A 16,575-nucleotide genomic window follows, 5' to 3' on the forward strand; every position below is an offset into this window, starting at 1 on the left:
AGTGGGGGGTGGGGGGGGAGCATAATATACATATCACAATTGGGTCTTTCATTACATAATCACAAATTATATGCCATCACTCGTATATGCTTCATGAAAGCAGTAAATTTAAAGAAAAGAGGGACTGTTTAAAACTTGAGACCAGAGAGCACAGTTTATCTTATTTACAGTTTGGCTTAAAGATTGGTATTTAAGTTAATATCATACCACATGTGGTAATCTTGCAAAGTGCTACATATTTTTATTTATAGTTAAGGGAATGAAGCAAAATCCCCTTTTCATTATGTTATCTTGCATTATTTACTCAGTGATAAATGACATTGCCTCACGGGTATGAGTTTTGCAATGAAAGACTCTATTGTAGCATATATTTATATGATGGGGAGGGGCAGGTTGCTAGAGTTATGGTTCCAGAGGGGTTTTAAAATCTGAATATCCTGGTACTTGTTCAGTTAAAATGTATAGCTAATGTTTTACCACTGTATTTTTACTTGAAGTAAAAGAAAAGTAAGAAGGAATGAACAAAGGGGAAAAGCTTGAAGTTAAAATGCTAGAAACCAAACAAAATGACTGAAGGCATATTGGCACATCCTAAACTCAAAGATTAAAATTGTACCAGAGATAATGGTGACCTTTTGATTGGCTTGTTTAAAAATGACTTCAACTTTAAACGTTCCTTAACTGTTTAAGGGCACCAGTGAGCGATTTCTATCAAATTGGGGAGATAGGAATATGAGGAGCTGAAAGAAAACGTCTGAGGGTCCGGAGAGTTTAATAGCTGCTCAAACCTTTGAGGAGAAAACTACTTCCACGCGGTGTCAGTTTGCTCAGTATTCATGAGAATTTCTACCGAAGAAGGAAAGAGCTAGATATTTTGAAGGGAGGGTTAGTCTTTTAGAATATATTTGTTTTGAAATAAAAAAAAAAATAGATGAACAAATAAATAAGAGGAAATGCTAATTTTTAATAAAGTAGAAAGTGTCCAACCTCCACTTACTCAGAATTTTGGATAATTTAACCAGAAATGGGCTGCCATTTTGCTAAGTAGAAAAAACAAGAACTTAATGAAATGAGATTTTAGGACGAATGTATTTGAGGCAGATGTGCTCCTCTCATTCATTCCCGCCATTTTGCTAAGTAGAAAAAACAAGAACTTCTTAATGAAATGAGATTTTAGGACTAATGTATTTGAGGCAGATGTGCTCCTCTCATTCATTCCAGTGTGTTTTGGGCCTCCATTGTTTCTGATGAGTAGTCAAGTGCCATTCTGAGAACAGGTCTACTGTCATGTGTGTCATTGTCACTCTACGTGTAATGTCATTTTGTTCTGGCTACTTTCAAGATTTTTCCTTTATTTTTGTTTTTTGAAAGTTTGACTGTGATGTGCATAGATGTGGTTATCTTTGTGTTTATCCTGCCTGGGCTTGTTTAGATTCTTGAATCTTTACACTTCTATCTCATCAAATCTGGAAACCTTTAACGATTTTAAAAATAAATGGTTCCTTTGGAATACTTTTAGATTTACCAATACAAGTTGTAAATATAGGGTAGAGTTCCCATATACTCATCACCCAGTTTCCCATATTGTTAACATCTTAAATATCATCGTGCATTTGTTCATCTATAAAAGTAACGTTGGTGCATTGGCATTAACCACAGGGTTTGCATTAATGTTCTTTTTTTCCTGTTTTAGAATGCAATCTAGGATACCACTTAACATTTTCCCCTTACCCCTGCGTCTCCTCCAGTCTGTCACAGTTTTTCAGATTTTACTTGCTTTTCATGGCCTTGACACTTTTGAAGAGTACTGGTCAGATATTTTGTAGAATGTCCCTTAATGCAGATTTGTCTGATGTTTTTTCATGCTTAGAGTGAGGTTATGGATTTGGGGAAGAATATGATTGTGGTAAGGTGCCCTTCTCATTGAATCACATCAGGGGATAATGGTATCTCTATGACTTACCACTGGTGATATTAACCCAACAGTGTGGTTAGTTTGTGTCCACCAGCCAGGTTTCTCTGCTGTAACTTTAACATTTTTCCTTTTTCACTCTGTTCTTGGGAAGCAAGTCACTAAATACAGCTTATACTTAAGGGAAGGGAACGTCAGCTCTACTTCTTGGAAGAGGTAGTATCTATATCTATTATTTGGAATTTTTCTGTAAGAAAAATAAAGTAAATCCCTACCCCCACTTATTTTATTTGTTTTTTCAATCATTTGTTTATATCAGAATAGAGTCATGATATTTATTTCATTCTTTGGGCTCTAATTCAATACTTTCATTATTTATTTTCTTGCTTAGATTGTTCCAGCTTTGTTCATTGGAAGCTCTTTTAGGTTGCTTTCTGTGTCCTTTTGAGATGTCCCTACTTTTTTTTTTTTAAAGAGAGGAAGAAAGCAGGCGCGGGGGGTGGGGGGAGAGAGATATTAAGGCAACAGACCAAATTAACAAGGATGATGTTAATTTAAAAACTACACTACACACGCAAAGAATTTCTGAGTCCTCAGACTGAAGGAGCACACTGAATCTTGAGCAGGTCAAATAAAATAAAAATAAATCCACATTTAGACATATTGAGTGAAACTGTAGAACATGAAAGGTAATGAAAAAATAAAACTACCGGGGGGGGGGGTGGTGGAGAACAGATACATATCAAGAAATGCAGATTAATAACAAACTTCTTATAAGCAAAAGGAGATGTCAGAATATAGCAAATATATATAAAGTGCTAAGTAAAAATAACTGTCCTCCTAAAAGTTACACTTAGTTAAGTGATCATTCAATAGTGAGGATGTAATAAAGTCATTTTCAAACTTACAAGTGTTGAAAGAGTTTACTATTTATAGACTCCTCCTGAAAGAATTACTAAATATATATTTAAATAAAAAGGAAATTGTGACAGATTGTATTTTCCAGAAATGGCTGTAACAGCAGCTACCATCTCACATGCTCTTCTCCAGTGTGGCCTAACTACTCTCCCGCCGAGAGATGGAGTTGAAGCCCCTCTCCTTGCATCTGGACTGGCCAGGTGACTCTTTTGAAACCAATAGAATGTGGTGAAAGTGAGACCACATTGACCTTCGAGGCTAGATCAGAAAGGTTCCCATTCAGCTTTCAACTGGTTCTTTGGGACACTTGCTCTGGTGGCCTCCTGCTGCCATAGAAGATGGTCAGCTCTTCTGAGCCTCCATGTTAGAGAGGCTTTGTGTAGCCACTCTGGCTGTCAGACAAGCCCATCCTCCAGCTGAGGACCACTGTTCCATGGCAGATTTATAAGATGCAGGAGAACGGCCCAGTGGAGTGTTACTCATATTCCAGACCCACAGAACCTAATAAAGCGGTTGCTGTTTGAAGCCACAAAGTTTTGGCTTAATTTGTCACCAGCAGGAAGTAACTAGAACAAAACTGAGTCCTGAAGGAAGGAGTGGAATGTCTCTATCAGCCCTGAGTAAGGAAGCTGGGGAACAAATAAAAGTCAGTATTGAGGTTTTTTTCAAAGTTCGATGAGGGTTGTTAAAAATAACGTGATAGTAGTATGTTAGCAACAATAATATGGAACAGGGGTCCTCAAACTACGGCCCGCAGGCCACATGCAAATACAAATATTGTATTTGTTCCCGTTTTGTTTTTTTACTTCAAAATAAGATATGTGCAGTGTGCATAGGAATTTGTTCATAGTTTTTTTTAAACTATAGTCTGGCCCTCCAATGGTCTGAGGGACAGTGAACTGGCCCCCTGTTTAAAAAGTTTGAGGACCCCTGATATGGAAGCTGGTACAGAGTGGGGAAGAGGAAAGACTGGTGGTAGAACTTTCTAGGATCTTTGCATTATATTGTTCAGAAGGTTATTAGAGATTGACTTTAAATAGGCATGTTGAATAAATAAATTTATTGCTTATGAAACAGCAGAGGAAAAAAAGAGAATTCAGAAAAAAATTAACCAAAATCAGAAAAGTAAAAGCAAAGAAACAAAATTATGGTAGATAGAAAATACAAAATAAGTTGGTAGAGATCAGAGCTGTTACAACAGGAATCATGATAAATGTAAATAAATTCATTTCAGTTATCAAAAGCGATAATTATATTTTTAAAAATGCACCCAAATGTTGCTTAAAAAGGCACCCAAGGTAAAACAAACCAGTGCAGTTAAAAAGTAAACATAAAGGGATAGGAAAGATATATCAGGGAAAAACAAACCAAAAGGAAGCAGGCCTGACAATGTTAATATCAGGAAAAATGGAATTTTGGGGTGTTTAACCCAGGAAATACTTGCACACACGCACCAGGAGACATGCACAAGGATGTTCACTGCAGCATTGTTTGTGATAATGACAATTTCAAAGGAACTTAACTATCTATCATTAGGGAAATTGTTAAAGATTTTGCTTACCGTGATTTAGTCTTCAATTTAAATGGAGACTACAGCCAAGAAATCAAGAGAAGGCTAAGATTCAGAATGGTAGCAATAGAAGAATTAGGAAAATCATTACAAGGAAAGATGTATCATTAAAGACTCTTATATTCCCGATGACTATGTATGGATGCAAAAGCTGGACAGTGAAGAAGGCTTATCTATACATATAAAAGCCTAAGCGACTGTTTGGCCGTTTGACCAGTAGCTATGATGCGCACTGACCACCAGGGGGCAGATGCTCAACGCACAGGCATGGAAACATGGAACAGACTGATGAATCTCAGAGGGAAGCGGGGAGGAGAGAGGGCAGGAAGAGATTAACCAAAGATCTTATATGCATACTAGAGACCTGGTGCACGGATCCCTCGGTCTGGCCTGTGGGGATCGGGCCAAAACCAGCAGTCCAACATCCCCTGAGGGATCCCGGATTGCGAGAGGACACAAGCCAGGCTGAGGGACCCCACCGGTGCTCAAATCCGTGCACTGAGCCTCTAGTAAAAAATAGATTCTTTTGAAATATGGTGTTAGAGGAGAGCTCTTTGGATGCCCTGCCTTGCCAGAAAGATGAACAATGGGTCCTAGAATAAAGTAAGCCTCAAACATTGCTGGAGTTGCCCTACTTTAGGCACATCATGAGAAGGTAGTGTTCTTTGGGAAAGACAATAATGCTGGGAAAAATTGAAGGCAGCCGGAAAAGAGGAAGACCAGTGAGCTAGATTGACTCCATAAAATAAGCCATAGGCATGAGTCTGCAGGAGCTGAGTAGGACTGTTCAGGACAGGACATTGTGAATATCACTCATTCATAGGGGTACCTGGAGTCAGAGCCTACTCAATGATATATAACACACAGCACACAGGGAAATATACACATTGTGGAATATTCATACAGGAACACTAAATGGCAGTGAAAAGACACTAAATCTATGTGTATCTACATGGCAATATTTCAAAACCATGAGTGAAAGAAATGCATTATAGGATATCAGTGTGACATTTCTAAACACAAAATATTTCACGAGAGGCCCGGTGCATGAAATTTGTGCAGGGAGGGGGTCCCTTAGCCCGGCCTGTACCCTCTCGCAATCCGGGACTGCTGGCTCCTAACCGCTTGCCTGCCTGCCTGATTGCTCCTAACCACTCTGCCTGCCTGCCTGATCGCCCCTAACTGCTCACCTGCCTGCCTGATTGCTCCTAACCACTCTGCCTGCCTGCCTGATTGCCCCTAACCACCTCTGCCTCGGCCCCCAATACCCGGGACCCAGGATTCCCTCCTCCGGCTGGCCACAGGCAACCAGGACCTGGGCTTCCCTCCCTTTGGCCAGCCGTAGGCACCTGGGACCTGGGCCTGCTTCGCCCAGGCAGGCACCCAGGACCCTGGGTGGCTTCGCCCGGGCCCCGGCTTTGTCAGGAAGGACGTCCAGAATGACGTCCGAAGACCTCGGTCTATCTGGTCTAATTAGCGTATTACCCTTTTAATATAGATTTCTAAGATTCCTTCTAATTCTGAAATTATTTTCTCAAATCTCACAGCAATAAGCTATGCTCCCATGACTATATGCATTTGAGTGTGAGGAGCTGTGCCCAGAAACAGTATGCTTCGGCAGTAAGCTGGCTTATCATTAAGAGCAGTCACTGTGTGCTGAAGAATGAGCACTCCTGGGAGAGCAGCAAGCTGTCTTCCCCTGTGCAAATAATCTGTAGAATTAGATATTTTGAAACTACTCACAGTGTGCTCAATACTATATAATAAGCACATACGCAAAAATGTCTCCTTTTCTCCTGCGTTGCTTAAAACAAAACAGATGTGAGATAAAGAGGTACAGGTACTGATATATCCTATGAAGTAAAAATGAGAGCTGTCTGGAGGAAGATGTTTGTTAAGTAATAACTTTCTACTAGAAACTGTGCCGGCTGGAATCTCTGTTCTGTAAATAACTAGACATTGAAATGACAAGTGCCCTTAGATGTTGATTCTGTGTATATTTATTGGGCACCTACTATGTTCAGTGCACTCTACTTAACATGGCCATGAACACAAAGGGGTGTCAGGAGTCCCAAGTTGTTTCTAGACCAGTGGAAGAGGGAAGTAACTATAGAACGAGGCAGGATGAGTTAGGGCCCTGACAGTGATTCACATCGCTTTATTAGCTTGAAAGGAGAAGGAAATGATTTTCTTCGCAGGGACCCAGAATGGCTCTTCAGAGGCCATTTCACACATTTGTGAGTGTGTGCATTTCTGTTTGGGTGATTGAAGGTGGTAGGGAAGTTTTTTTGCTGTGCCATTGCTCTGTCTAGTATTTGATCCTCTTCCTACTCCCTTCCTTTCTTAAGAAAAATATTGCTGTACATTAAATATTGCTTTTCGAAGCCTTTAATGGTGTTTCTGAGGCGATCATTTAAACAGACACCACATTTCAGAGGCAGCCGTGGTTAGCCACTGGAAACTAACCATCGGGTTTGATAAAGGGGGAATTTTATATGCTATGGTTTATGACAGAGAATGGAAAAATGCTCCAGTGAGACGGGCTGGCATTCTAAATTGGAGCACAATAATAGCAAAAAGTGCTGAAGTCAACAGACTGCTTAGAAATATGGTTGCTATTTGATGAGAGAAGCCTTTCAACGTGGCCACATACACGCGTTTGCAACCACAGTCAGTTCAGTTCATCCCTAAATTTGGGACTGTGACCCTGATTGATGTCAGTGAGAGTTATGTACTTGCAGAAAAGGGAGATTTGGGTCACCCATGAATCTAAGGCAAGTACAAAATAGGTGTGATAAGCAACACATTATACTAGACTTACACATTATACATAACTTAGGTAGAAAACATGCAAAGGCGATGGGGCTGGTTTAAAAATTCTCTTTTCCCCAAAGCCATTTCAGTACAGATTGATTCTAGTCCATACAACTTAAAGAAGATTTACAAAGGTAGAATGGGGATATGGACAAGTCTTAGGAGGTGACATTTGATGTATGACTTGGCCAATGTGAAGGACATGGCCATGAGAGCTGGAGATGAGAATTCCAAGGAAAAGCATCAGCCAGTGGAAAGGCAAAGGAAGTGGATGACCTTGCACAAATCTCTTTACCTCCCCGGGCCTCATTGTCTTCATTTGTTAAACTAGAGAGTTGGACTAAGAGAGTCCTAAGGAGTTTTTCAATTCCTAAGTTCAATGAAATTAACACTAGTCAAATGGGCAACAGGGCCAAATAAAGTTTTTTATGTTTTTCTTTTTTCCAGTTGTATTGAAATATAATTGACATATAACATTCTATTAGTGTAAGGTGTACAACATAATACTTTTATATATAGATATTGCAGTGTATGTTTTTAAAGATGGCAGCCCGGGGGTGGTTGAAACATTGGGAATAGGATGGAGACATGGAAAAGTACAAAATGTTGGCAAGAGAAAAAATGTCAAATGAAACAAGATTCCAAATTCATGGGGGAGGGTGATGTTGGCGGGAACACTTCTTTCCCATATCTGATGTTTCCTTTCTTGTTTTCCTCTTCATTACTGTAACATTCCTTGGTCACTTCTACCTGCAAGGACGTAGAGCGACATTCTGGTAAATTTGGGAAGAAGGAACTGGGTGTGCTCTGCTCAGCTCAGCTCCTTAAATTTGCTTTTGGACATCAGTCCTAACCACAGAGGGCTGTTGTCCTTACTTCTCCCACTGCCTTACCGAGAGGGTACCTCTTGTCTGGGAGCTTTGACCTGAGCCAGCATTGCCCATGACCCTACGGGTAAATCTATCGAATTTGGGGCTTCGGTTTTCAGGTGTCTCTGGCTCCCACGCTAAACCATATCACTTAGTTTAGCCTTCATCAGTAAACCTGGTGATATTTTGGGATATTTTGGTCTCTCTCCTTATCTCATTTCTTAGTATGATTAGAATTCGGAAGGTGAAGAAGAGTGCTATTTATTTGGCCCTCTCACACCCCAAAAGCTGGGATTCCAGGGGAGGGGAACTAGCTTTGGTGAGAAGGGCTATTGTTTCCTCTGAATCAGCAGAAAGCAATAGTTGTGCAGAACTAGAGATCTTTGAGGCATGATGGAGCGTCAGAGATTCAAAATCATCTCAGTAAAGTAGGAGGCCAGATAATTATCTGAGAATGATTCAGCAGGCATGGAATTGGAAAATTAAAAAGAAAAGATTTAGAATTGCATCTATGGGGGGTATAATCAAGAATCCACTGAAGAGGACCAAACGATTGCCAGTTAGCATGGCAAACAAGACGATGTTGACAGGCATGGATAGATAGAACTCAAAGGTAGGCTTGTTCTTTGCCACTAGGGACAGAGTGGTGAAAACTGCTCTATGGAATATATTTTATTCTTAAGTTATATTAATTTTCAGAAATAAATGAAGGAATCTGTTAGTGTTGAACAATGAATGGTTATGTCAGTACTATTACAAATGCTAAACTATACTTCTGTAAATATGATAGTTTAGATAGCTACTAAGTTAATCCTATCTCAGCTGATTCAGATTTTCCTTTTGTGTTTGTGTGTGTATGTGTGTGTATGTGTGTGTGTGTGTGTGTGTGTGTATTCAGGATTTCTACTTTATTGAACATTTTTTAAAGAGTTCAATCAACAAAATACTACATGGTAGCAGCCCCAAATACCAGCAGGATGAATTTTTAACATCCATGTTTTTCATTACATAGACATAGCCAATGGCTTTATTGAAGGCTAGAGGCCCGGTGCACTCGGGGGCGAGGGGGTCCCTCAGCCTGGCCTGGAGCCCCGTGATCGGTGGCCCAGCAGAGGGAGGCCCAGCCCACCCACCGCAGCAGCACCCGCCAGGGGTCTGGGCCTCCTTCTGCGGGGCGATCATGGGGCGATGGCGGGGCTCCTGACCAATCGCATTGCCCCTGCCTTGGCTGGCCTGGCGCCAGTGCGTGTCATAGTGTGGTCGTCCAGACAGTCGTTCTGCTGTTTGGCCGTTCGGTCGACTTGCATATTATGCTTTTATTGTTATAGATTATTATTCTTTGGGTCACAAGTTCAGTCGCTTTCATGAAGCAAAGAAAAAACACTCTGGCCTACTTCCTTTGCCTATTGACTTTTCAGGACCAAGGGAAGTACCAGCTTTTCCATGAAGTAATCTCAGATTTTTCTTTGCATCTCTGATTTCTCTCAATTTCTATTACTCTTAAAAGTCAAAATGTATGTTAATATGTACAGTTTGGTAGGGAGAGGAATAGCAGGGAGCAGGGTGGGGTTTTGGGAGGGGATTGCACTTGAACTGGTTGTGGAGGGAGAATAGAATTTGGCAGGTGGATATGGGAGGTGGAAGCCAGGAGCACTCCAGTTATGGCACATTGCTTAGTCCAGAAAGCAAGGAGGTGTGGGATCCTCTTTAGGGAGCACTGTGTTGAGCAGGCCCTTGGCTACAGGTCAAGGATGCAAAAGAAGTGTGGTCTCCATGACCGGAAAAATCGCATGAAAACAGATTGTGCAAGGCTGCAGGAAGCCAGATTTTTTAAGGCTGGGCGAGATTTTCATGAGGGAATAGCCTGTGGAGAGGTGGACAATGAAAAGTCAAAGGCGTTGATTGCTGGAATGAGATTCTGGAGGGAAGGGAAATAAGAGTCTAGTAGACATGAAGAAGGTCAGAAGGGAAGTGAGGAGGAGTTAAACAGAATAAACAAGGCAAGGCTCAATTTTACTTGAAAAGTCAAGCAAGTAATTTTTGTAGTTGATAAAAAAAATACCTCCTGATATTTATAAATACAAAAATTATTTTAAATATACCTACTCTGCTAGAGTTTTTACTTATTTTTCCATTTTTGGTAAAAGAATAATAATAAACAGCATATGCTGAAACAAATTAGGTACACAACAGGGACTGAAATAATTTCAAATTTTTTAACTGGATTGCTATAATAAAATAAGAATACATTTTGATTCAGAACTTTTATGAAGAACTTGGGCATTTTATTGCAACATCTGTTTCTACATTTTAATTTCTCTCCTTCCTTTTTTATAGGTATTTGCATACTTTTTTTTCAAATGAGAAGACCTTTTTGTTTGCCACAAGAAGGCTATTCTCCAGAATGTTAATGGGTTTTCAGCTATTAAGATGTAATGATATACCTTGAGTATTTAACTATAAATTTGAAAAATCTCCATGAACAATCTCAGAGGAATACTTAGAATGCACTCCTGGTAAATTGGCTCATTTTCCTGTAATTTACTGGAAGTGCTGATATGAGAGTGGTCCTAATGTGAAAAGTACATTAATCCCTGGAGTTGCATTATATGTATTAAATTATTACTCTCAAAGAATAAAATGTATGAGGCCATTTAGCCTTCATTCACATTTGTTACTTAGAATCACAGCAGAGAAACAATCACTTATCTTTTGATGCACAAAATTAGAAATGATACATTTAATATATTTTAAAACAAAAGGTACAGTGATGCTCAGTTATGCTTTTGCATAACAATTGCTCTTTTATTACAAAACAAGGACTATTCAAGTCAGGAGCAGGATTCTTCTGGCTCTGTGGAAGCCCCTTCCATTCCATTGGTAATTGGAATATTTTTAGAAACCCATAATGCAGCTTTCTTTGATGCCAGTCACAAAGATTCATCGGCCTGCTTGCCATGAGCTTCTACCACATTGGGGGATCATTGAAGAAGGTAGTCATTTTGAAGGAGCAGTGGCTACAGGAGCATTTAGGGTCTCGGAATTTTGTCTAATTGTGTTTTTCTTCTTTGGCAGGGGACTGAAGGCTGTGGAACCATAATTTGTGAATCAGGGGGTTTTGTGTGGTTTTTTTGGACAGACAGCCGTTTACAATTCCGAATGAGTAAGGCAGATAGGAAGCCCCTTCTGAGAGTTTAACAAAGCTCTCAACAACCCACACCATGGACATAAAGCTGGACCCTTCTCGAGATGACCTGCCTCTCATGGCCAACACCAGCCACATACTTGTGAAGCATTATGTACTGGATTTAGATGTGGATTTTGAAAGTCAAATCATCGATGGCACCTTAGTGCTTTTCTTAGAGTCTGGAAACAGATCCAGGAAGAAGAGTGGTTCCACCGAGGAAGCCTGCCGATCGGAGTCAAATGAAGCCTGCAGATTTAGGAAGCCGGAACCCTGCCACGTTCCTGTGGCAGATACAAGGACCTCCTGGTCTCAAATGGGATACAGTGATTTTGCAATTTGTGGTAAAGGTGAAAGAGATACTTCTGGTAAAGATGGTAACCATGACAACCAGGAACAGACTTATGGGATTTCTAGCTCGAAGCACTGCTGTGACACAGGGAATCATGGGAGTGAGGATTTTTTGCTGGTGTTGGACTGCTGTGATTTATCTGTGTTAAGGGTTGAGGAGGTGGATGTTGCTGCTGTGCCAGGTATTGAAAAATTTACAAGGTCTCCCAAGCTCACGGTTGTTTCTGAGCTCAGGAATCAGATTGTACGTGAACTTGTGACTCTGCCTGCAGATCGTTGGAGGGAGCAGTTAGACTATTATGCTCGGTGCAGCCTGGCTCCTGGCTGTGGGGAACTCCTGTTTGACACTGACACGTGGAGCTTGCAGATCAGGAAGACAGGGGCTCAGACAGCTACGGCTTTTCCTCATGCCATAAGGATACGGTACAGAACCAAACCCCAGGGGCGATCAGTCACATGGACCTCAGACCAGAGTGGCAGGTAGGTATCGGGTACCCCGCAGCCCCTGCCTGTTGATCTCCCGCGCTGGGAGATGAGCCTTTGCAGGAGCGCTCTCAGACTGGGGACCAACTCTGCAAAGATTGCCTCTCCATCTGTGGCATCGCCTAGTCAGCCTCCAATCCTTAGACCCACAGCGAAGCAGGTAAATTCCCAGGCATGCTCAACTCTTAATAGGATTACTTCCCTTCAGTCAGGGTGAAGAGCTTACTGTATTAAGTGCCCGTATTTCTGAGTTAGGAGAATTAAAAGGCAAGCCTCATGATTACATCCCCAGCCTCACCCTCTGTTAAGATCCCTGCTGGCGACTCCCAGTGCTGTGGATGGGAGTGGTACGTGTCTCTGAGTACAGACTTCCTCAGAGCTCCCGCATTCCCCTGAGGGAGTGGACTGCTGCCAAGCTGGGTCAGTGTGAAGTGCCTCCAAACAGAGCCAGCTCTGCTTTGTGACTTGCTTACAGCACCTGTCTCTGGGCAGCTCTGCCTCCTGGACTTTATATGCGAACCTCCCACGCCTTCAAACGGTCTGTTTGTGAGGGTGTGACAGTCCTGCTGACAGTGCACACTCACCTTGGCCGTGAATCGTAGTATTTGAAACCCGGGAGACCCTGGATTTAGTGTGGGGAGAAGAAACTGACAGGCATCGATTTCCAGGGGATGTATTTAGGTTAGGGAGCCATTTGTTCTGTTCTTTTTGCCCTTCCTCCAACAGTTGTTCAGGATTTTGAGAATGAGAATTTTAAAATCAAACTTTATAGAGCCCTCATTATTTTAACTATTTCTTTGTGCTAACGTACTACACATCAATATGGTAGTTCCTGCAGAGCGAGGCTGGGGGAACATTGGTCTCCGTGAGCTTGTTTAAGCGCCTTCTTTTGTAGCATTGGACTCCCCTCATGGAGACAGTGGTCTCGGTAAACTGCTTACATCTCTCTCCAACCACCCCCCAAAAAGCCTTTTAGATTTTTTTAAAGCATCAGTTTGACTTTGAGCTCTAATTATCCCATTCCTTGCCTCTAATCTTGCCTCCCGCTCTGGTCTCCTGCCCCTGCTTGGAATGAGTTCACTTCCTGTCTTATTTCTGCGGGAGTCTGAGGCAGCCTTTGGGAAATTGCAGGGTTGGTACAAACTTACATCAGTACAAAAGCATAGTGATTTATTTGTAGAATAACTTATTGGATATCCTTGGGAGACTAGGAGGGGGAAAGAAACAGGTGTTCTTATTGTAACTTCAAAGTTGTTTTGAACTTATTAAGGATGGGTTTTCAATAAGATTTAACTATATTGTCTCTGAATACTTAACTAGGAAATTGTAGTTTTTATATTCACAGATAGTATTTTTGGAATTGAATAATGGGGAATAAGAAACTATTGACAGTATTGGGAAGAAATACTCATTAATGGCCTCAAACATGTCTGTCTGCTCAGTGCTCACTGCAAAGAGAGTAGACTTGTGAATTGCATTACATGTAAAGTGTTGACTGGGAATGAATAAATGCTGGTTTCCATAAGAAACTAAAGAGGTCCTTGGGCACAATTTGCTCCTGCAAAGGCTGACTTGGTGAATTGATTCTTAACAAATTCTGATAATTTAATAAAATGCATGATCACAGTAGGAGTTTAAACTGTATCCTTGGAAGTTTGTGGTTATATTTTAGTACAGACATGGCATTTATGCAGTTGTACAAGGATAATAAGTTGTTTTGTGTGTTTTTTTTATATCCTCAAAATATGTTTTTTCTCCCCCCTTTTTTTGGGGGGGGGATTTTATTTAAGATTATCTTCCATGAACAGCCACCAAACTTTTGTAAATTCTCCCACATGCTTAAGAATAAATCTAGGTATATACTGATAATTTTGTATACTTTAAGGACTTTAAAATGCCCAAAGGATCTCAAATTGCTAGACAGAAATAATTCCTTAGTGATATGAGTGAATAGTAATTATCAGGGTTGCAATGCTTTATGAATATAATTGTGTAAAAATATAAAATTTCACAATTATGTGAAAAATATAACTGGGTAGAGCTTATTTCCTTTCATTAAAACTTAAATAGTTGTTACATTTTTACCTCTGGATGCAGAATACTATCAGTGTACCTATCATAAATTCTTAGTCCTAGATGAGAAACTTTTTATTCTTATTTTACAAGTAGGAAAATTGAATAAACTTACTGAAAGCTCCTAGAAAAATCCATGTTTAATTGTAAAAAAGAGCTATATTTCTTACATTTCTGACTTTGATCTTTACTATGTCCCTTACTGTATGCAAAGATTTCAATACATTTAAAAAATAAATGAACTGTGGTAATGTTCCATAAATTTCTCTTTTTAGCCTATTTTAGACAGAAACTTAAGTAACCTCTAAATTGGTTCGTTTCCCTTCAAGTTCCATCAGTGGCTTCTCCCCTTCTTACCCCCACCACACCCCTTGTCCAGAATAAACTCATGTTGTTTTATTCTATATAAATAAATAATCACTTAGGAGGTCAGAGGAACCCAGGGTGGAATACAAAATGTGACAAAACAATCTAATTATATGAAAGTGTGTGAAACAACCTCCCTGAAGGACACTGACCTAAATAACTTTGGAAACGTGTGGAATCTATAATACTAAAGGCAAAGGAAACTGCACACAATACCGCAGTTGGTAAAGTTGTTTCCCGTGGGTCTACAGTTTAGCAATTTTGGTATCACTATACCTGTATGCTAGAATTGAACAATTGAGTAAATGAATGGCAGATGGTGGGAGCTAGCCGTCTCACTGTTGAAGTGCAAGGTTACAGACGAGGAAGGGGAAGTGGCTAGAAAAATGCACGTGGAAATGGATTAGAACTAGAGACATCACTGTGAACTCATATTTAATACACTAGTAGATATGGATGGTTGCACGTGGAAATAAGTATAGAGATGGTGTTTCCAAGGGTTTGCATATACACGTATTTCCTTGCTTGTCAGTTAAAAAGGTTAGGAGCATGAACACACACTAGATTCCCGATCTTGGTTTCTAAGGCCATTCTCCAATAAAGAAACCAGGGCTTCTTGGAGAAATAGGTAGGACCTGGGACAAGAAATATACAAGATGAGCCTGGAGCATCTTGTAGGGCCAGGAAATAAGGAAATGCTCAAACAGCAGCTACAACCTGCAACTTGGGTGCACGTCAAAGGTCCAGGGAGCCATGTGAAAGAACGCCTAATGGCCAACGCTGGACAACAAAGTAAAGAAAATAGCTTTGGATAATAATGTAAAGTATAAAATAAATATCTGAGCCCATACTAATATATATTTGACTAAATAAACAAATGCAGGAGAATGGACAAATCCATGGTGCAGAAGTCCAAGTTCTGTAGATACTCTGTCCTCAAGGAAGTGAGGCATCACTCCTCTCTCCTTAAGTGTGGCCTACACATAGTGACTTCTTTCCCAAGAGGACAGTATGGAGAGGGGTGTGTGTGTGTGTGCAATTTTATATTGGAGAAACTTGACAAACAGCACCTCAGTGAGGAGATGAAGGGTAACATCAACAGTGATAAGTAATGTTGATAGTATGTACCCTTGGTGTGATGTGATGAGAAGGGCAGCATTGTGATCTTCTTCCTCTAAAGCCAGAACCCCAGTCTAACCAAGAGGAAAACATCAGATAAATCCCAATGGTGGGACATTCAACAAAATACCTTGCCAGTACTCCTCAAAACTCAGGTCAACATAAAAGAAGTCTTAAGAAACCCACCACCTAAGGAGCTATGATGATTAAAGGTACTGTAGTATCCTGGAACAGAAAAAGGACATTAGAGAAAAACTAAATTTGAATAAAATTTAGCTAATAATAATGTGTCAGTATTAGCTTATCAACTTTGACAAATGTAACATACTAGTAGTATAAGATGTTAATAATAGAGAAAACTGGGTATGGGTATATGGGAACTCTGTGTATTTTTGCACTTAAAAAGATCTAAAACTGTTTCAAAATAAAAAAGTTTGTTTAAAAAATAAACTTCAAATTTGAAAAGAAGTTACCATCTTTCCACCCTGAAATCCCCCTTTTGTAGGGGCTGTCCTCTCGTTTCTACCAAGTGGTAGTGTTCTCTGGAGAACTGAAAATACATTTGAAGCTATAAAAGTTGTGTTCCTTCCAATCATTGTCAATAAAATATCTGGAAGTATAAAAGCTACCTTTTCCTATTTTGGTTTAGCCATTGTGGGGCTGTGGCAGTGCTTGAACTGAAATGCTCTTTCTTGTGTCCATCATTCAGATATGCCTTTTAGCTGACATTAAAAAATGACTGATGAAGCAAACACATATAATAATCTGATAGAATTTGGATCTTGGAAGCAATGTTTACTTTGTGTCCGTACTCTTTAAAAATATTCGGAAGAACTATTTGAGAACAGAGACAGGATCAAGAATGTGTAAAGGTGTTCTTGCTAAGTTAGAAAGAAGGGGACTTAGTATCTTTTTT

The 16,575-nt window shown here is 40.3% G+C and overlaps 1 protein-coding gene across 1 annotated transcript in view; it reads left to right on the plus strand.

The window, feature by feature from the left end:
- LOC102260525 (chromosome unknown open reading frame, human C9orf3) overlaps nucleotides 1-16,575 on the plus strand; it is a 333,222-nt gene that overhangs the window by 22,862 nt on the left and 293,785 nt on the right. The window contains exon 2 of the mRNA XM_014545703.1: nucleotides 11,159-12,098. Coding sequence (XP_014401189.1) covers nucleotides 11,305-12,098 — 794 coding nt within the window. The 5' untranslated portion in view covers nucleotides 11,159-11,304. The remainder of the gene's footprint in view (nucleotides 1-11,158; nucleotides 12,099-16,575) is intronic.

Source organism: Myotis brandtii, unplaced genomic scaffold, assembly GCF_000412655.1.
Source record: "Myotis brandtii unplaced genomic scaffold, ASM41265v1 scaffold419, whole genome shotgun sequence".
Lineage (NCBI taxonomy): Eukaryota > Metazoa > Chordata > Mammalia > Chiroptera > Vespertilionidae > Myotis > Myotis brandtii.